At 44.0% G+C, this 23,156-nt stretch overlaps 1 protein-coding gene across 2 annotated transcripts in view; it reads right to left on the bottom strand.

Moving 5' to 3' along the window:
• Window positions 1-23,156, bottom strand: part of ssbp4 (single stranded DNA binding protein 4) — an 85,702-nt gene that overhangs the window by 48,944 nt on the left and 13,602 nt on the right. For both annotated transcript variants that reach the window (XM_069694980.1, XM_069694979.1), the window contains exons 3-4: window positions 20,256-20,317; window positions 11,378-11,462 (exon numbers count right to left, since the gene is read on the bottom strand). In XM_069694980.1, the coding sequence (XP_069551081.1) occupies window positions 11,378-11,462; window positions 20,256-20,317 (147 nt within the window). The remainder of the gene's footprint in view (window positions 1-11,377; window positions 11,463-20,255; window positions 20,318-23,156) is intronic.

Here is a 23,156-nt window from a genome sequence, read left to right on the forward strand (position 1 = left end):
GACAACTAATTGTCATACCAGTAATTGCGTTTAACAACTTAATTGTCTTATCGCATTCATTTTATGCCACTATTACAATATAAGCCTTATCATAGTTTAATAATGTATCTTCGGTGAAAGAAGCCATTTATTAGCTATAGTGTTAGCTTCGCAAACAAATCCATGATGTTAATGTCAATAGATGCTCATCAAAATGTCGTTGGTTGATTATTAAAAGGTGCTTTGAGATAAACAGTTGATGGCCCCAATTCTATGCTCATGTGCCTTTAAACCACAGCAAAAGAAAGGAGTGCACTGAGACCACATCAAAACCTCAAACAATGGAAAATGACGTGATAATAATGACGGAAATATGACTTTTCTGTTAGTTTTAGCCAGCTGTTCGTATAGACATCAACGGAAACTAATGGAACGAATCAAAATGAGGATTATTCTCAAATAAGTGTAATCAGACGATTATATATTAATTGTGACAGGCCTAACAGTAACTGTTGTCAACAGAGAAGCATCAACATCACTGATTCATAGTGTGTCCCTTCTTGAACTACTGATGGTCGGTGACCCCACAAGCCTTTTTCATTGGGAGATGAATCTGTCCTTTGACCATGAAGACTGCATCCTTTTCAATGTCGCTCAGGTCTTTACACACGTCCATTTGTCTTACATCCAAAACTACAAGAAACAACTGTTTGTTCACCTCTAATATGTCCCAGACCTTGACGTGTGCTATTGCTACGAGATAATTGATGTATTCGCTTCTTATGCGAGTGGTAGGAATGTTTTGGCAAATCTGTGTATGTGGTATCACCACCCAATACACTTACACTGAAATACATTTGCAAACTTCTATGAACATGTCTGCAGACAACTCCCAGGACTTGCACACTAATATAAGAAATGTAAGAGCATGCGTAAAAGCTTTAAGGTGTTAATACATGCAAGTAAAAACACAAGAATGAAGGTGTGGAGATAGAAGAAAAAAATACGCAGGTTTGATTATAGCACTAAATTAGGAAACGTCGAGGAGTAAAGGTATAAGGCTTGATAGAAGGACGGAAGAGGAGATGAGGAGATGATGAAGGTGTTGTAGCATAGAAAGGAAACCAAAAAAATGGAAGATGCCGTCCGCTGTTGAATTTAGTCGATGAGTAAAGGTATACTGAGCGAGAGAGAGGACAGATGAAGGTGTAGCCATAAAAGGGCTGAAGTTGTAATGGTGGAGAGAGAGGACAGCTGAAGGAGCCAGGTGTGGCAACAGTCACAGAGGTAATCAGTGGGCCAATGGGGAGTCATTCCACTCAGAGCGAACGGGCTGCCGAAGTACCTGGAATAAAAATAATCATTACACTGCATTAAAGTCACTGTCTGTAAATACACCCTGGGCAGCAGTAAAGCACGCTCACTGTGGCCCCCACTATCAGGACACCTTAACGCATGCACATGTGAATATCCAAACACGCGCGCATGCAAATCACATAAATGCAAATATTTCTGAGGATGTGAGTACATCTCGCTGCACAAATGGTGTGAAAAATCAGTAACTCCCCTGCTGATTCTGTGCATTCATCCTGTCATTACAAAGACAGACTTTTAACAGAAACAAACTGTTTGCCAAATATAACTCAACCAGCTCAAAGCACGTTCATTATCCCCCTATAACTTATAAGTGTTATTTTAGCAACAGAAACCCCAATAGAGGCTTGAATTGGATCTCTCTCACACATTTATTCCGCCTCTCAGTATTTCTGCCTTTGGAAAATGGGGATTAAGTCTGCATTTAGGAGAATTTAAATTGCAAATAAGGCTTTGTAATTGTTTTAGTCTTTAATCCTAGCAGGGAGGGCCTCACTGTAATGCAAAGTTGAGACAGGCGAACATTTCAGGCATTCATCTGAAGAAGGTCTGTGTTTGTGTCGCCACTCGCTTCAATGAGACTTAATAAAAAGGGTCCAATAGGCATCGCACACACACACGTAGACGCACACACACGGACACAAGCAAATACAATAACGCACACTCGCTCCAACCCATGGGCTTAGGGCGGCCAGTTTATTTTGGTTGTGAGTTTGGGTGCCCAGCTGGTACTTGAGACTGGTGGACTGGCAGAGCAGTAGCAGGCAGCAGACACACACACAACACAACACAACACAACACACACACACACACACACACACACACACACACACACACACACACACACACACACACACACACACACACACACACACACACACACACACGCAGACACACACTGCGTGCCAGGGACACACTGTGCCAGGCTGCTACGTCTGCCAGCTACAAGCCTGCCCACTGCTACAAAGAGAGGCAGAGGCAAAGGAGAAAGGGCAGGACGGTGTGTGTGTGTGTGTGTGTGTGTGTGTGTGTGTGTGTGTGTGTGTGTGTGTGTGTGTGTGTGTGTGTGTGTGTGTGTGTGTGTGTGTGTGTGTGTGTGTGTGTGTGTGTGTGTGTGTGTGTGTGTGTACCACAGAGAAAATGAGGAAGTATGTGAGTGATATGAAGAAATGAAAAAGAAAAAAAGTGAGTGACTTAAGAAAAAGGATTGTTACAGTGTTTAAAAGGATGAGACTCAAACCCCGACAAGCAACAGAAACAGGACTCTTAAGTTGAAGGGGAAACTGAAGCTCAAGTTACTTCCGTCTTACTCAGTTCTTGAGATTGCCAAAATAATTGAGTCTTTAATAATTTCTCGAAGCAGTTTAAATGTACAATCCACCATTTGCATTTTAACTCTGTGTCTGCTGTCAAGTTACTCCAAGTGTCATGAGAACATGAAGTTATGAATGCCACAACATGTTGGTCGCTGAGATAACAAGTCATCAGACTTCCACAGCTCAGGTGATCTTGGAGTTACACTATTAACCAAAAGGGACATTTTTGGGAGTTTAAATACAACAGTCAAAAGCACGTACCATGCACACTCAGCATCTTGTGGTGATACCAACCAGTGGTTTAGTGTATCCATGAGGATGCTCTTAAATCTACAAACACCCCTCCTGCTGCTGCTGCACTAGTACAGTGTGGACTTTCCACTCGGGACTCACCTTTACAGTTTCAGTTTGACTTTTGTTAAAATTTCTCAAGATTGTCAGGCCAGATGAGTGACGCCGAAGTGCGTATCTGAGTCACATTCACCACACAGTTTCTGACTGAATAAAAGCAAGCTTCGCTTATTATTCTCCTAAATGGAAGCTTTAACTGAACATCAGTTGAAAATGAGATAATGAAGCACTTTAAAGAAAAGATGCACATAACACTTGATCAATCACAGGGTATCAGGAAGTAATTTTCCCCCTTTTGATTTGTGTCCCACCGACTGAAACTAAACCTGTGCCCTTGGTACCATCATATCTGATTAACCCTAACCCTAACCCTAAGATCCCTGTGTGTCACTTATATAACTTGGGTTATTTTCTTTGTTTGTGGAATCGCATCGTATTGCATGTTCTATAAAACAATGAAATACATATTGTATAAGTAATCTAAAACATCTAATTTAATCCATAATGTTATACAGTCTTAAAAGCGTCCTCGCACACGTCCACACAACGTCCCACTTCTGTCCTCCACCAATGCAGTTTGCCAAACACTAAATCTCAAGCTTAGGGACCTGTACGACAGCAAGCAATCCAGCTTGACTTTAAAGTCAAACTTTTCTCATATTCAGTCCACTACAGCAGCTCCAGGGTGAGCTGATTTAATTTAGGAACTTGGCAAAAAGAAGAAAATGGCCCCTCCACTGCCAGATAAACCAACAGGAGTGTATGTTTAAAGATAGATTTCACTCCCTGGGATCTGCCTGACAATCCTCGCAACCGCCGTCACTGTTTTAGACCTAATGGGGAACGGCAGTAACGGGAGTGCTCCAAGCTTTTCTCTGGGAAGAGAGAACAGCGGAGCTCCACAGCTGGAAAAGTCGCCTGTAAATGAGCAGAGTTGCTTCACTTTGAAGAAATTTAGTTGGTAAAAACAGTAGAACGGTAAAACTCCAGTTAACTCAACTCAACACAACATTATGAGAAGCTTATACCAGGCTGCTCTGCCCTCTGCTCTGAGACTTAGAACATGAAATAATAAAAACAGAAAGTCAGCAGAGGTTGCTAAAGGAAAGTTCAATCTAAGTAAAGACAGCAGAGGAATCATGATTGCTGTAATTAATGTCATTTTGTGCAGGACAGTGTGTTTTTACACAATGAATAAGTGGATAAACGGATGCGGTTTGGGAGTCACCAGTGTCGGGGAACTTCAAAGATGGTGCGAGAGAAGGAGTGTGTGTCTGTGCTTGAGTGTGGCACAGTGTGTGTGTGTGTGTGTGTGTGTGTGTGTGTGTGTGTGTGTGTGTGTGTGTGTGTGTGTGTGTGTGTGTGTGTGTGTGTGTGTGTGTGTGTGTGTGTGTGTGTGTGTGTGTGTGTGTGTGTGTGTGAAAACACAGACAGTCAGGGGATGCAGCCTTGGCAAGAGAAACATCACAGACACCTCCAGCATGAAAGGTCGCCCTCAAACTTCCAACCCCCTGACAAATTGCTCACTTCAATTCTCCTCAGTAAACTGGTTACAGTTGAGGCAAACAAGTGATGAATGTTGCCTTTTTCTTTTTTTTATTATTATTGAACAATAATTTATTTTCTGAAAATGACTAAACTGAAACAGAATTGGCAGCATTCACCCCAGTTTCATTGGGAGAGATAAACAAATGCCCCAAGGAGTTCTCACTATTTCCCAGAATGTAGTATTCATTTAAAAGCATTCGTTTAAATTTTATGGATGATGATGTTGCAACTAAGAGGGTATTCATGGGTAACTGGGTTAGGGAAATTAAAAGGGAATGGGTTGGAAATCGGCATGCAAGAAGGGAAAGTAAACGCTGCAGGGTTTGGCTTCTACAATAACTTTGCTCAGGCGGATTGATGGCATTTACGCCGCTCTGGATAGCAGGATGCAATGCATAGCTAGTAACAAAACTCAGATAAAGTACGGAAAATGCAGACTTCAAAAAGAATCCCCTTGCCTTCAGACAACTCTTTCTTCCTGCAAACTGACACATCTCCCTCCTTCCTTCTCCACTTCCCTCTTGCTTTCCGCCTTCCCCCCTCCATCACATGTCTTTCTGTCTCTGTCCCTGGACTGTTGTCTCCATCTGCCTGTCTCCCTGTCTGTCTTCTGTCAAACACGGATCCAGGAGCTCCTGCTTACAGAGTCAAGATCAAATGCTAAACTGCAGCTCAGTTTAAGCTTGCCCAGAATGAACCTACGAGGAAGGGAATCATAAACAATATTTGATCTTCTGCTTCCGTCACTTACAGACCTCCAGCCGAACACACACACACACAGCTTGAGGGCAGCACTTTCAGGCTTTGTTGCCTCCCTCAGATACGAAAAGGTATACACAGACAGAGGAGCCGACTGGCCTTTTTCATTTAGACTGTAACAACGGTAAACAACGGCACACAAAGACAGCGTCCTCTCGCTCAACGCCCGTCTGCCTGCAGCCTGCACTCCACGCACTGTTTGATATTAAAAGACGACACAGGCGTGAACGGAGGAGGTGGTGGTGGTGGTGACGGCAGGAAGGTAGAAAGACAGATAGGGACGGACAAGAATGGAGACACAATGTTGTGGCATGCCGTTTGTGTGTAGGCTATATTTAAACTGAAAACAGCCAGGAGAATCTGTATGAAGAAGATATCTCCGGGCCAATGCAGACTCCATTCCTCCACGCTCTTTCTCCCCTCATCCCTCCATCCATACCTACTCTGCCTATATTATGGATGTTATTATTATTGCATGTCGTCATGTCGCCCCCGCTTCTCTCCTTCCCCCGAGCAAGGAAGCGGGCACTGCTGGCACCCAGCCAGATTACCCAATCAATCTCCTCTGAGAGGGAGGGTGGAGGGAGGGAGGCAAAAGGAGAGAGGGGGAGGAATAAGAAAGAGAGTGTGGAACACAGAGGAAAGGAGCGGCAGGAGGGGGTTGGAGGATGGTGAAGGGGGTGTTGGCGGTGAAAAAGACCTGAGAGGAACTGAAGCGGGAAAAACGGTGCAGGATGAGTAAATTTTGTCTTTTGTAAAAAAAAAGAAAAAAAAGAAGAAGAAAAAAAAAAAAGAAAGGACAAAGACTGCTGTGAAAAGGAAGGAAGGTTTGTAGCAGAAGTGTGGTGTTAAAATAAGGCAAGTGAGCACCTGTGAATCGCACTGATGGAAAACACACACGCACGCGCTCACACACACACACACACACACACACACACACACACACACACACACACACACACACACACACACACACACACACACACACACACACACACACACACACACACACACACAAATCGTCCAGACAAAGGCTTGGCCATCAACGGTTGTTTACAGAGTGCAGCTCCTCCCCTTGTGCCACCTGTTACTGTGGTCGAGCCTAACAAATGTTTAACCCTCTCAAAGAATCCCCAGGCAACCACCAACACTGCATCTCCATGGAGCTACAGTCTCCACACTGCATGCTGGGGGCACGTCAGATCAGGGCTGCAGCACATATTTAACTCATCTTTTTGTTTGGATTCATCAATGTAAAGCTAGTTACTCAATCATTTGGTCAACTGACAAAAACATTTTAAATTTTTGGAGGCATTTTTCAAGCAAATGTGTGTTTGTTTCAGCATCTCAAAATGTGAGGATTCTGTGTTTCTTTGTTATATTATGAGTCTTATAAGATATTGGAATAAATATCTTTGGATTTTTGGAGTCATGGTCAGACAAAACATTTGTAGGTGTCACTGGAAAACAATGCTGGGCATATTTGACTAAGTTCTGACAATTTGTTGACAAAGAATGGTGTGGTGCTAAATCTGTTTATCATATAGACTATCAGAAAATAGTAAGACAAGCCCATTTCACAGAGCCCAAAGTCAAATTGTTTGTTTTGTCAAAACACATTTTTCTACAACACAAAGATGTTGAAGTTGAAGTGATTTAGAAGGGTCAAATTGAAAAACTTAAATGTGAGAAGCTCAAATCAGCAAATACCTGTCATTTTTCCCTCATATATTGAAGCAGTGATTAAATGATTCATTGAAACTTCCTTATTCCTTATTCCTCAACCCCTCATTAAATTCACAGATGCATCCATACTGCTTTTCTTACCACGTTCTATTTTTGGACAAATGTTCTAAAGGAAAACATCCCCAGATTTCAGTCCTCCAATTCAGCCATTATCATGACAGTTTTCATCAGTAAGCCAAGAGCTGAGTGGAGTCAGTGAAGCACTGCGATGTGAATGACGCACTTGTGCCACTAAATCTGTGACACTCCGCAGGCAGTGAACCCGGATTGGCATGAATCGCAGATGTTTGGGGTTGCGACCTCTGGCTGGGGCAAAGCAAAATGTCTGCAACAACAAGGCCGAGTGTATCACCTCCTGAAAGACTGTTTGTCTGTGATTGCAAGTGCGTGCATGTGTGTCAGAGATTCAGAGATGGAGAAAACAGAGACTCATTCTTCCGCAGGCTTTAATGTGAATGACAATATGTGTGTGTGTGTGTGTGTGTGTGTGTGTGTGTGTGTGTGTGTGTGTGTGTGTGTGTGTGTGTGTGTGTGTGTGTGTGTGTGTGTGTGTGTGTGTGTGTGTGTGTGTGTGTGTGTGTGTGTGTGTGAGTCTGCTTGCCTGCCTCCCTGCCTGCTCGCTCGTCAATATGTATGCTTTCTTCATCACAAAGCTCATGTGCTTTAATCATTCATATTGAGTTACTAAAGACGTGCCATGTTCTTATAATCAAACACGTTTCCTCAACAAAGTGCTTTTTTGAGGAACATCCAAATTCTAGCAGAAAAGAGGACTATAAGATGTGCGGATCTCTTTTAGGAAATAAACATGATTAAAAGGCAACGTGAGGAGGAAGGACAGATACACAGCGCCAACAATTAAGACGACAAGAGAGAACACTTAAATTACTTTACAGAGGTACAAGACTTCAGGCTGTTCCAGCTCTTTATGATACAGTATCATCTCGCTTACTTTGAGTATGTGTATTCATCTGCATCAAAGTGTGGGTGTGTGATATGCACACAAGCGTGGCTGCATGTGGGAGTGTTTACGTGTGAGCTCGAGTGTCTATGATAGCAGATTCACCATTCAAGGGTGAAGCCAACCAGCTACCCAGCTAGTCAGAGGCCTCCAGTTCTGGGAGTGCGGCCAGGGCTCCAATCCCACCACATTCCCCTGGATTAGCTGTCAACCAGTCCCCAAATCTGAGGATTAGCACATTATATTCCATTATCTTCCCCAAACTGGAGAGTGTACAAAGTCTACATCATTGCTCTCAGTGGGGGCCAGTAGGACAGGACTGAGTAAGAGGTGCCTTCAAACCGGGCCAAATTGAGCCAATCCAAATCTGTAACTAAGACTGTACTCTGGCTCAATGTTGCCTAGCAACTAAATTAGTTCGAGGAAACAAATAAGCAAAGTGTATTTTCTAAATATCAATTTAATCGCACTGCGCTGATATTTTCTCATTGTTCTCCACAACAAACTGACAGCAGAGCTGCAAGAGAAAACCATAAATTATATTTCAAAAAAGCATAAATAAAAACAAACCAATCCGGTTTATCTCGCACACATTCCTCTTTCACTGTTCCTGCTGAGCGACACACAGAGTGGAGTGTGTGCGACTCCTGGGAGCCGTGTTGTTTTTCACTCTGTGATCCTGGTGGACTCGGGGGAATGAGGGAGCCGTTATCAGCAAGGGGCCGTGATAGAGACTTGATCAGGCCGTCGGTCTGCGGGGACCGAGGAGCCAGAGTTAATCAGAGACAGACAGACCCCTCATCACCCTGGGGATTCACACGCTTCGACCCTGACACCCTCCCTCTTTTTGTCACGCAAACGCACAAAGACACACGCACGGGAACAATCACAAAAGCAGTCGCGCTCGCTCACACCTTCTGCATTTTACCGTTGTCGGAGCCCCCGACGCCGACTTCACTGTCATGCTGACATGTTGACTATTACTTTGGATTAAACCTGAAGCTCTACATTCGGCAATAGACCAAATCAAAGAAAGAACCATTTATAATATTCCTTTATTTACAAAATGGCATCATTAAAAAGCAGCAGCCCCTTGAGTCTGTCATTACTACCTCCTGCTGTGAAACCAAACACTTGTCAGTGACCAAACTTTGTTTTTCTCCAGTGGAGATCAAAGTGAAAATATTAGTCCGAATTTCTGGGAAATGTGTAAAAACAAAAAAGCAGATATGCAAACGTGTACAATATTTTCATTTGATGAACTTGTGAAACAATCGCAAACATTTCTGTCAGTGCAAACAAGATAAAGATAAGAGTTTCCAAAAGACCATTTTTACGACCTTAACACTAACGGGGGAAAATTGAAAAACCTGCATTTTAGGAAGTTCAAAGCTAACAATTTCTCTCTTGCAAAACAAGGCAACAAATTAAATCAGCCTTCTCCGTCCAGCAGCGCACACACTCTGACCTTATGAACTTGAGCCAGGTCAAAGGTCAAACAACACTGTCTTAGTCCTTGAACTACAACTAATTTGTGTATTTGTCTGCACAAATAAGCTGATTAAACTTCTTAATATCATCTTTACTTCAATATTTCAACTTCTAAAGGGGAGTTTAACTTTACATTTTGTCTCCAGTGTCCAACACACAGCAGCAGCAGGGATTCTGACTCTCAGCTGACTGATTTATGAAGCCAAAGCCTGCAGAAAAATATGTTTTATACGGCGGCTGAATTCAAAGCTAGGAGTTGAGCCATATATTGACCAGGGCTGTCAAACGGGAGCCGTTAAAGAGCTGACGAGCAGGTATCCAGCTGGCCTACCTCTGGAGAAAGGTGTAGGAAATTATATGGCATTTAGATTAATTAGACACAGTTGTCAGATTTAATTAACTACTAGGTTTAATTAACCATGTAATTAATCTTATGGTGGTCCAACACACGCACACACACAGACAGACAGGCGTAGAGACCCACACTTTAACTAGTCCCCACGCAGACATGTATAGTACATCCACAACAAATGTAATCTGTTCGTCCGACAAGCGCTCACACTTTTGCCGTCAAACCTCGTAAGAGAGTTCAACTGAATGGGTGACTGGCTACGAGCTAAAACAGCCTGAATGAAATGCGTATGGTAAGAATAGCACCTCTAATTCATTTTAGGTTTAACTTCTGTCCAGGTGGAATGATAATCTCGTGGCTGAAGCAGTCTGTCCAGTCAAAACATACACACACGTGTAATCCTTATTCAAATATATACCAGGCAACCTCATGCAAATATTTATGACAGTGTGGACAAGACAAAAAAGGTGAAAAATGGAAATTCATTTTGAAATTCAAGCTATCAGAAAGTGAGGAGGTGAAGCTCTTCAAACACGGTGTGTGTGTGTGTGTGTGTGTGTGTGTGTGTGTGTGTGTGTGTGTGTGTGTGTGTGTGTGTGTGTGTGTGTGTGTGTGTGTGTGTGTGTGTGTGTGTGTGTGTGCAATAGGTTACTGATCGACTGGTCTACCTCTTCAGAAGATGAGAGGGTCAAGGGGGCCACAGACCCTGACCTTTCATCACCCAGTCCAGCCCCTGTAGCCTCAACCAGCACAGTCTGGTCTGCTCTCATGCTCTCAATGTGTCCTCTGTGTAGACGTATTGAGTGTGAATGTGTGTGTTAATGTGCTTGTACGATCAGCCAGCTGCTTTATGTGATTTGACCTTTACTGAAGCCATGAGTGGACCAATAAATAGCCTGGCAGTACGCTGACCTTTCACCTCTGGGAAAACAGATTGGCTCGGACCTCAGCGGCCCAGGGTCAGCGTTTCAGGAAGCGCGGCCAGCAGCTGAATGGCGGCATTACGCTGCTGAGGCAGACGCTGCAAAAAGCACATCTGATCACGGCAGATCATGAAATGAAATGCAGAATGCCATGAAGACTCGCCATTAGACTTTAGAAATTCCAAGATTGGAAGTCTGAGGGCTTTCCCATAAAATATAGAAGTGGTGTTCATAGGTGCTGCATTTTTAAACGCATGCTATTTCAGACGTCTGGCTCGCAGTCTGTCCCATCCAAAACAGAGGCTGCAGCAGGCAGGCCAGACACACAGACATGTCAAAACAAGAACCAGCAGCATTATCTCGTCCCTTCGTTCCGATACACACTCTGCGCATGATCGTTCTGTGTGTGCTCACAGATTGGTGTGCGCGTGTGTGCGTGTGTGTGTGTGTGTGTGTGTGTGTGTGTGTGTGTGTGTGTGTGTGTGTGTGTGTGTGTGTGTGTGTGTGTGTGTGTGTGTGTGTGTGTGTGTGCTTGTGTCCCGCGCTCAGCGCAGGAGGGTTGGTTAAGTTCACTCACATAGTCATGGAAAGCCTTGGCCTCGCTGGAATGTTCGCATGTCTCCCTCCGGTCCGGGGCGGCGCAGTACAGATCCCAGAATACACTGCACACACAGGACAAGACAGCAATAGTTAGACACTTCACTCTGTGATCCAAACATGTATTATGTTCCTGGTTTCTGTTGCAGACACAAATGTGAATCCCTGATGAAGGCAGGTTTGAGTGCAGTGCTCTGAGTGGTTTTCAAAATGAACTGATGGAGGCACAACAAACCTACTTAGACATTTGAAAAGAGAAAGGTACCATTTTAATTTTGTTAATATTGTGAATGCATATTACAATGCATGATATTTGGAACAATGCAAAAAGTATAGTTTCTTGATCAGTTTGAGCAATTTAAACATGTTATTATTTCTAACCCTTCAGCTTTCTAACCATTGATCAGGCCAAACTTTTCAAACACAGACTGAGAAGCTGCCAGCATCAATGTTAATCACAAGCTCTAATGATATCAGTTTTGAACGTTGTCTTAACAAAAGCAGCCGAAGAAAAACTCTTCCAAGATAAAATGATATTGATGAAGGTTTTTGGGATAGTTTGATAGTGATTCAGTGTCCTGAGAAAAGGTTGGCGTGTGGGACATATTCTTTTATTTAACAACATTAATATCCGAGCAAAGAAAAGGTCAACAAAAACTACAAAACATGGGATAATACCTGACAATAGGGCTGTAACTAATGATTATTTTTGCTATTGATAAATCTGCTGATCACTTTTTCTTTTGTCATAACAAAAGTACAAAAAGCAGACATATTTAATTTTTGTTTTGTTGCCAAAACCCTAACCCTAACCCTAACCCTGCAGCCACACACAGCAGACTTCCCCCAGGCGTACAGTCCAGCCTGCAGCTCTGCTCCAAAGAGCTCTTACCAGGAACAACCTGCACATTTCCCTCTCAGCCTGCCCCGACGACCTGCAGGTTATTGACCAATCAGCTGTGATTATGTTACTTACTGCCCAATCAGCCGCACTCATATTAGTTCATTAGACCAATCCCACTCCTCCGGGGCAACAGGGGCCACCAGGTCCCACTCCAAATGGGCCCTTAATTACCGTACTGAAATTAAGTACTTGCTAAGCCGGTCCACATTAAGGAGTTCTCCTTCTTCAAGATATTGATTTCATGGATGGTGTATAAAAAAAAGAAAAGAAATGCTGAACTCATGAAAGGAAATTCTTGCTGTCATTTAAAGGTGCAAATAAACTGTTACATGCATTCTTTGTGCTGATGATAGGAACAACCGTGACACTTGATGTGACAGCCTGCGAAATGGAGCAGAAAATATTAGCTGATCATCCAGAGCTGTCAGAGAATCGCTCAGTAGCACCCTGTTACATGTTGGTCATTTTTCATTGTACAACATGTTTGATTTTCAAGGTTTAAGAGTTTCCATCTCTTCAATACAGTTTTTTACAAAACACTGCTGATCACTGATTCTTTTATCTTCCTTTGATTTTTGTTATTTGAGGGCACCAAGGAAACTAGAGTGCAACGATAGGTGTCCTAAAAATAAAAAGAACAATAAACAATAAATTTCAACCCTGCAGCACATGGTACCAACCTCTCCCAGCATATGAACTAAAATAGAAATGTGTTATTAAAGTATTTAAAGATTAAAAGACAGAGTCGGTGCCCCGAGGCGCTCAGTGAGCACTGGGGTCCCTTCTGAACAAGGAGGATGCTGAGGAGCAGGGTGCGACTGTGCAAAGTCGGTGGTGAGCACAGGGTGTGTGTGTGTGTGTGTGTGTGCATTGTGCTGCCCTTCTGTCACTTGACAATAAAGCCAGTGTACATTATCATATCTATCGGTTGGTGTTAAAGAGATTGCTGCTCTGTCAGAGACAAGCCGCGGCGAGAAGGCGCGACCATCGCAAATCCAATCAGCTCTCAGGGAAATGAAATGGGGACGCAGCTTACAGTTTGTTACAGAGAAGACACTACCAGGTGCAGGCGCAGGGGTAGGGGTAAGGTGATCTAACATCTCCTGGCCTGTGAAGTCTGAAATATATTGCGATTTGAACAGCTGACCTACGTCTGTCTGAGCCACATGGGGAAATCTCATTCTGATTCTCTGCATAATCTGAAGCTGGATCACCGATGGACAAAACTAAACGTAGAAAACAAGACTTTCATTATGCTGATATTATTTCAGCGGGCTGAAACAAGACACATTTTTCTACATAGCGTCAGAATGGGATAACAAAAAGGTGAGAGGAGCCATTAGGTGTGAAGATGTATAAGTTTAGCAGGTGAAATCAATCCAATATTGTTCTAATAATTCACAGATATTCTGAAGACTTTTTAGGTTCACAGTGTAATCACGAAAAAAAAAACAGTTCCCATCAAGCGGCAACCAAAAGTGATGTTTGTGCACTGCCATTATGAAGCCTTGAATTTGAATTTTGGCTGGCGTCATCTCTTTATTTTGAAGCTAGAAGTGACCATATTTGGACAAACTGGGGGCGGGGGGGGGATCGAGTGGTGAATCTGACTTGATTTGGTAGGAAACCTGAGGACTTTGCGCCCCGCCCACCGATAGCTGAAACCTGACTGCACTACAGGCCTTTCAGTCAAACAGACAGGCCCTGAAAAACACTGGTTTTTGAGGACTAATTTCAAATTAACAAAGAGATTAGGACCACCAGAAAACGAATAAGAAGGAGGGACTTACGATAACAACACCATAATGACTTCATGACAGTAGTTGAATAGGAGTCTATGAATGCAGAGCCTATTTTGGAGCCAAACCCTAGCCGCCCTCGGTGGTATCGCAGTTTAAGGCACTTCCGCACTGGCCCCACTGTTCAGACCCAGAAACGTCCGCTTTGAATACAGTCTGTGGTTCCAATGATATGATACGCATATAGAGCAGGTATCTTATCAAAGTTTCTGAACGATTTCACCTTTTTCAATAAAAAAATTTAAAAATCCATTGTGACGAAAACAAAAATTACATTTCAGTAAAGTAGGTGTTTCCTAAATGCCTCACATGCTTCTGGTAGCCAGAGAAGCCTTCAGTCCCCAGTTAATGCAGCACAACTCAGATAGAGGTATGTGGCTAAAATAAGTTTGAAAAGAGTGAAATAAGGTGCGCTAATGTAAGCTTCACCTCTGTTAGTGTAGATGGTAAAGCAATTGGCTCACTGAGACTGGTGAGATTTTTGGTAAACACTGCAAAATGGACAAGGCACTTACAATTTGGATAGTGGCTATCAAAGCAGTTCAGTTGGTGCCATAAAAGAATGAAAGTTCGGTACCCAGCCCGGTGAACCACTCAGACTGAATCCAGGTAAATTTGGGATGTGACGCCTGTGTGCTCTGATTTGACAATGCCACCCACATCTAGAGGGACAATTCATGCCATAGTTGTTGTCACATCCTTTTCAGAGACACTAATCTTTAGAAATTATCTGGGAAGTCAACATTCACAGTTAATTAGCACCAGCAATCTGCAAGGAATCTTGTACTCTGCACACCCTTGTAATGGCAAAATTTCTATCCAATTATCTAATCATTTCAATCTAATCATCTCATCATGGGAAGCTCTTTATGGTATTATGGGAAGTAACTGGTGTTTGAGCCACACAACTCAGTGTAGAGGATGAAAAGTTGAACTGCTCTTACTTTGAAGACTCACAGGAGAGATGTAAATTGCAGCTCGGGGTCACGCAAAAGGATTTTTTTATTTATTCAAATGGAGAAACAAAGCTGTAAAATATGAGCTGGCACCGTCGGCACACACACACACACACACACACAAACGCACACACTTTGTATCCAGAACAGAGGAGGAAGGGATTAGCGTCCAGCCGTCCAGAAGAAGACAATTACTCAAATTAAATGCCATCACGATAATTATTTGCAATTAACTGTGGTCTGACAAAGCCAATGGTTACAATGTGCTTTTCCATTATAATAAGGAGAGTAAACAAAGACACAGAAAGACAGACACACAGGCTGCTGGTGGCAGGTCTACGTGGTAATCCTGAGTGTGTCAGTCAGTCGGTCAGTCAGGAGGAAGAGAGTAACAGAAATTAAGGCAGCGATGGAGACAGATGGAGATGAGGAGGCAGACTGAGCACGAGAGAAAGAACGAGAGACTCCAAAAAGTAAAGTTAGAGAGCGAACCATGCTCCGCTTATCAGAACAGACTCTTCTTAATGGGACAAAATGCTGCAATCAGAGAGTGGAGGTGGGGAAACACAACCCTTCCAGTTGTTTTTAATACCTCGACTCGAGTAGCAGCAATTCTCCAATGCCTTCAGCAAGCAGGAGGAAACAACTACATCGCTGCACCATGTAAATCAGGAAACACTCCCTCTGGACCGAGGCTAATAAATACAGCAGCTGTCATTGTGGAGAGACTGATGGCTTCAAAGAAACAAACAAAAAAAGATAAAGTCGTTGAACTTGTTGGTTTGGAGAGCTTTCAAATTGGGCGATCACACAGGTTTACTTTCCCTCTGCAAGTCATTATAAATTGAGGCACAAGCGAGCTCTAATTCTTCCAAACTGATCCGCTTCAAGTGGTTCAGTTTGCTGTCCTGACTTCAGAAAGAATCTGCATTGACTTAAAATGAACATATTTCTCTTCGACTTGCATCTGACTACGCTGTATTTATGTTACGACGTCAGAACCGTAAGAACAAGTCATTCATCTAATTTCTACAATGTGATACTTTTATTCCACACAATAGCCTTGTAGTAAAACCACTACACCACCACCAATACAAACAGTGCATAGCTACTTTAAAGTTTTCACTGCTTTGCCAGAGATGGTCCATTTCCAACAATTAACCACTATGAGGCTGACATTCATGATTTTTCCAACCTGGAAACGGCTCATATTTACCATCTAAACAATATGGCGTAAAAACACAGCAACAAAGGAAGGATGAATGAGGCCAGAAGAAAGAGAAAGGGATGGATGAGAAAGAAGAGGGGGAAAGACTGTCTGACACGAGTGTTTACAAAGAAGAGTCCAGACATTTTGGAGAAGAGAAGGGCTTCTCTCACTCTGTTTTCTCTGGTCCCTCACAAACAAGAATTTCAGCTGGAGGCTATCACATAGAGGATCCCGCTACATACTGTTGTTGAGCTGAGGTTTTTATGTGTGTGTTTTGTGTGTTGGGATGTGTGTGTGTGTGTGTGTGTGGGGGGGGGGTGTTGAGGATTCAGCGGCCATCCAGTGAAAACTGGTTAAAGCAATCGATTTTGGGATAAGGAGGAGACAACTAGCAGTGGCCAATAGAGAGGGAGCAAATGACACAATCAACACCTGCAGCCCTCACTGAGCTTTTTCTTTATCCTTCCACCCATAACAACAGATGTGGATGAGTGACCCCCACCAGCTCCCCCCCCCCCCCCCCCCCCCCCCCCCCCCCCCCCCCCCCCCCCCCCCCCCCCCCCTCTCTCTCTCTCTCTCTCTCCCCCCCCCCCCCCCCCCCCCCCCCCCCCCCCCCTCTCTCCAGCCTCCCTCTTCCACCCCCAACATCCCTCCCCCTTCCCCCGCTTGCAGCCATGGTCTTATTCTGAAGCCTCCCCCCACCCACCCACCCACCAACGCAGTCCTCACCAGGAAACAGAGGCAGAGACAGGGGGAAGAAAACCCCAGCGAGGTACTGAGGAGGGGACGGCGGGGGTGGTGCTGGGGTCGGGGTCTGCGATTTGGCTGTTTAACACAAAAGAGGCTGGAATGCAAAGAGTTAATCCATTCGGGGGTCTCTCTTCCGCAAACAAAGGGACAGGCCTCAAGACAAAGGTTGAGGGAGGGGGAGCGAAGGGTGAGGGATGAGGGAGGTTGGTGGCTTTCCTACCATCTGGAGCTTTTGTTTTGGGGGAGGCTGGAGGTTGGTTGTGGGGGTGGGTGGGAGGGGGTTCATTGGGTGGCATAGGGGTGGACAGGGGACCCCCTGACCCCACCCCACACACACACACACACACACACACACACACACACACACACACACACACACACACACACACACACACACACACACACACACACACACACACCCCAGAGAGTATCCGTGTCCACGTGCTGCGTGGCCCAGACAGACGCCCCTTAGCTAGGTCATACTACACTGTAGCCCTGCCCTGCCCAGCCTGGCTAATCATCAGCTTACTGCTCTCTGGCAAACACACACACAGACACACACACTCTCACACCCACCCACACACACCCACACACACACACACACACACACACACACACACACACACACACACACACACACACACACACACACACACACACACACACACACACACACACACACACACACACACACACACACACACACACACGCACACGCGCGCGCCATGTCATCTCCCACATGACTGAAATATATCAATACAGTCAGAACATACTTTGAGCGCTCACTTTCACTTTTAATTTCCAGCTTTCACACACACACACACACACACACACACACACACACACACACACACACACACACACACACACACACACACACACACACACACACACACACACACACACACACACACACACACACACACACACACACACACACAAGGCCTCGTATTGGCATTCTTATTAGTTCAGGCAGAGGTGAGAGCAAACTTATGCTGCACTGTATGTTTGTGTATGTCATTCTGTCAGTATTACTGGTAGCTGTCCAATTGAGAGCTGTCAGGTTGAGAGAAGCCAGGCTCTTTAAAGACCATTATGAACCGTGTCAACATGCCGCACAATCACAACACACACTGGGGCCAGAGAGGATGAATGAACGAAGCCGCATGTCCGGGTTTATTACACAGGATCGGCCGGGGGGCTTTGAGGATGAGCAAGATAGCATGAATGACAAACAAAGCGGGCCCTGTCAAAGCTCTTATCCCCTCACTTGGCCTCTCGTGCTGCCTTGCCAAGGATTCAGCCTCTCAACCTCTCTGCCTGCTTGACTCTTCTCCGTTCTGTCCTTCCTGTTTTCTCCCCTCTTCGCCTTAAAGTTAGATTTTTTTTATTTCTCAGGGGAACTCCTACATCTGTGCGTTCGCATTCCCTCTAATTCAGACATGGAGATACACACACAGTGTACGTGTCGGGCCATAAGCCCGCTGACCCTGTCCTTCCATCCACATATTTATCTAGCATTAGGAGATCTGACAGATTTGTTTGAAGGGGCTGAAGGAAAAGAGGGAAAAGTCATGTCAGACTCTTCTTACAATAAATGGAGCATCAGGTTAAACAAAGTCTGAAAGTCTTGATGATAGAGCAGAACTTTTTCAAACCATTAGGCGGGAGAGTTGAAGGGGACGCGTGAGGTGAGAGGGACAAGTGCTCTCCAAAGCTTTCTAAAAACAATGGGGAGTTATTGTAGTTCAGCGTGCTGAAATGGCCTCAGCAACAGTTAAAGCAGCAGCAGAGGCTGTGACACGCAGCTTATGGAGGCTATTTAGGTTCCTTAAAACCCTCCACAAACAACAAGCTGCATCAGAAGTCACGCTTCTTCTCAGAGTCATACTGAAGTCAGTGCAGAACACATTGACAAAAATCTACAACGCCAAAATCTCCATTCTCTGATGGTGCTCTGCAAGCGATAGCATATACTCTGATCACTCTGTCTCTCTAAAACAATGTTGACACACAATTTCTTGCGTCACCGTGTGACGCAAGAAATCCAGAGTCTCCAGAGTTTGAGAGGCATCGGTAGGTATCTGATTGGAATCACATTTAAAATCACCTCCAAATGTGGTTTGGATCCAAGTTTGCAAAAATTGCATTTAATTTATTGTCCAGACTCTCAGTCAAGATGATCTGTGGCTCACACTTCCACATGGTACCACTGCCTCTGATGTTTTCTCTTTTAAAGAGGGATTTATGCTCTGTCAATATTGCATGTTGGACGTTCACACAGCATCTAAATCTCTCCTCCCCACACTTTTCGGACAGAGGGTGTCTTTGTCAAACGTTCTCTGTAACTTTCCGAAACCAACGACCTGGAGTTCACACCCACTTCACGTCATGATCGGCCAGCTGTGCAGCGGTGACAGAGAACCCAGGCATTGAACCTCTCTTTCAGCTCTCTTTATTTATTTCCTTCCTTACTTGTCTATTTGCAGCACTTCTCATGTATACCACCCGTTGCAACACTATCGATGTCTCCCTGGACAGATTGTCTGAAAATGTGTGCTGTTATCCCCATTTTTGAACCATCTTCAAACTGCTCTGTGAGGGCCAGTTTTTTACTCCGCCTACAAGGGTGGCAGTTTGGACAACTATAAACACACACACGTGGTCGAGGGACCACAACACTGCCCTGACTGCGGAACCAGCCTGGGAATCATCATGTTTTTTAGGTTTTCTTCAGTATCAGAATAATCCAGTGATAGCTGTCTGTACATTCATGATTGTGCTGCAAAAAGGAACTGCTAATAGATAATTCGTCATATTTTTAATGGTGTCGATTTTCCAAAATTTTAACTTGCAAAATGTTTAGGTGAGGGAGTTAGGTGGGGTGCAGTTGCGACACTATGTAAATCCCCGCGATGGAGTATCTGTCTCTGATCTTGACTTTGATTTGACAGTGCACAATCTGATGAAAGGTTGTTTTTTTTAAAAAAAAAACAGTTTAAATAACAGCCATGGGGAAGTTAACTCACTTGTCAATCAGAGGGACTCCAGTAGTACAGCATTTAAACATGTGTGAGATGATGCACTTAGCATTCCCTGCAATTACTGTCCCTCTCTAACCCTGCACATTCTTTCATTCCATTAAGAGTACTTCTACAGTGTAAATGTGAGCTCTTGAAAAGAACATGTGTGTGGTCAAGACGCAGAAAAAAAAAGGGAGAGAATCAACGTATACATACCACCACCATGAGTGTAAAAATCCTGGAGGTTCCCCAAGTGTGATGTTCTTCTCCCATCGAATCTGTGAGGAAGAAGTGGGACAGAGGAGGAGGGTTGAGGGGAGAAGACAGAGGAGGAAGATGAAAAATTGGACACCGCAGCATGTTTTATGCATAATGTAATCATTTTGCTCAACTGTCCTCCCAACTTTAGACTGACAGAGCGACAGCCCGGACAGAAAAATAGGCTGACGAGAAGCAAAGTGATCTGCAGTGCGGAGCACTGCCGAGTTTGTGGATAAGAAACTGTGACTGTCTTGAAGCAGCAGTCCTCTCTGCTGCCCTCACAAACCAGCAGAGCTCCTGCCTGTATCTGGACACTGAGATAAGATTCAGTGAGAGATAGCGGACCAACTGCCTGCTTCACACACTCCTACTGACATGACTCTACACACATGAACACACACACAGATTCAGGGCATGTATACAGTCTGAGAGATGATTCACCGCAGCCTGTGAGACAGCATGACAGTGGCAAGATTCCTATATGCACTGCATATAGAAAAAAAAACAGATACAAGCTTCAGGTTTGTATTAAAGTGTCTATTCTACAGATTTCCCCAGTGCCGCTTATAATGATGTGATGTGCAGTATGTTGGTGTGGGCCTGTTGATTTAATGCTGCTAAAGAGCTGAGTGCTGCACTGTGCAGGAGAGCAGAGAGTGGCAAAGTCCTCTCGGGGACAGAAGGGTATTGTGTGTATAGTATGAACCTGAGTGAGTGAGTGTGAGTGTGAGTGTGTGTGTGTGTGTGTGTGTGTGTGTGTGTGTGTGTGTGTGTGTGTGTGTGTGTGTGTGTGTGTGTGTGTGTGTGCGTGCGCGCGTCTGTGCTACTCGCTGAAGGAGGAACAGAGGCTAATTGAGGCAGGAGGGTCCAGGTGATAGCGCTCTCATTAGATGAGCAGGTGTGTGTGTGTGTGTGTGTGTGTGTGTGTGTGTGTGTGTGTGTGTGTGTGTGTGTGTGTGTGTGTGTGTGTGTGTGTGTGTGTGTGTGTGTGTGTGTGTGTGTGTGTGTGTGTGTGTGTGTGCCTTCAGTCTACCTGCGAGGATAGAAGTCCCTTATCTATTGAAACATGCATGTGTGTTTTCTCTGTGTGTGCATGAGACTGTGAGATACAGATGCTGGGAGATGTCTACGGACTGCAAAGAAACAAAACATATTCATCTCTTAAACAACACATTCACCGATAAAAAAAAAAAAAAAAAAAAAAAACGCTGCACAAATATAAAACACAACCTGAGAAACACATTCACCAATTTGACAACACATTATGTAGCATAAAGAAACACAGTACAAATATAAAAAACAGAAGCGAATACAGACATGCTTCATACATTTCAAAACAATAGAAGTAAGTTACAACCTCTCAGAAGTTTTTGGGATTCTCTTATCATTGTATTTTTTTTATTTGCTTTTAAATGTCATTAAAAGCATTGAAGGTCTATTTTATGGTATTTTCACACCGTAAAAGTCTGAACCAAGGTTCATATTTTTGTCATAGTCTAAACACTTGATCCGGTTCATTTTGGTTTCACGTTGAAATTTTGTGAGGGCACTGTAGAACTTTGACATACTTACGTCCCTGCACTTCACACTGATTGGTTCCAATTCAACCGGTAGCTTTTTTTGGTTTGAATGGAGAAAAAATGATGAATGAGGTTCATTTTGTCACCACAATATTATACTTATTATGGTGTTACGACCGGCACTTATTTTCCTCTCTGAAAATAAGTTTAGGCATTTCTAATGCATATTTTAAACTGAGTTTTGATTTCTTTATCAGACCAAATTATAGTTCTCCCCCTCTCCTCGTGTGTGCTCAGTTTTACTTCTATTACAGTTCTCTTACTTCGTATATTGTTTAATGAGTGATAGTACGCTGCCTCAGCTTCCTTTAATTGGTCAGAAAGTTCAAAGCATCAAAATAAATTTTTACACACTGCAAATAAACCAAACCATGGTTCAGTTCGATCCGGACCGAGACCAGCTCCTTTAGTCGGATTGAATTTTAGTCCTTTGGTCTGGACTGTGGTCCAGGCACACCTGATATTGTAGTCTAGACCACTGAAGACGTGGCTGAAATAAACACAATCATTAAGCAATATAATGTTCCAGGCGCTTCGTTTGAGACAACTGGCGTCAGATTGACTTATCAGTCCTCGCGTGCATGCCTTGCGGACACGTGGACTGTCTGTGTGTACGTTGGTTTAATCTCTGTCTGTGTAGATGTTGGTTTTAATTCCAGCTTGAGTCTGTTTAAGTGTGTGTGAATCAAATGATCGTGTGCCTCCAGTTTCCTGCGACCCAGAACTTCACCTCTTTCCTGCAGCTCACCACTAACACTCAATCTCTGGGAGAAGATTCACCCACAAGGGCTCCGAAATCAGCGAGGCTCGCTGCAGCCCAGCGACTAAATCTTTCCACGCTGCTCTCCCATCTTTACTTCATATTTCAGGCCCCTGGTTGTTGGCAGCTGCAGCCCTGTCTACACCGCTGCCTGCCTGCCTGCCTTTTTTTTTCTTTAAAGAATTCAAACATTCTCGGAAAAACTGGAAGAGATCCAAAAAAATTTAACGATTAAAATTAAGCATTATGATTTGATATTGATTGCAATAGTACTTTGTTGCTCAGGCAAAGTCAGAGATTTTCCACTGCTTGTTTAACTGATATTTGCTGTTTAGTGAATTGATTTTGTTGTTTATGTTAGCTTTACTCTGTTTTTGTCAGGAGTTCAGTTTTGTCCTCCGTTTTGCCCCCGATCACCTCTCCTCCTGTGTCCCCTGTCTTTGTCTGTGGCCACGCCACTCACCTCCCGTGGCCACGCCCCTCACCAGTCCCAGCAGATGCAGCCACTCACCCCTG

Source organism: Brachyistius frenatus, unplaced genomic scaffold (assembly GCF_029030835.1).
Source record: "Brachyistius frenatus isolate BFR_SWC_R1_liver_20210118 unplaced genomic scaffold, ASM2903083v1 Contig_18, whole genome shotgun sequence".
NCBI lineage: Eukaryota > Metazoa > Chordata > Actinopteri > Embiotocidae > Brachyistius > Brachyistius frenatus.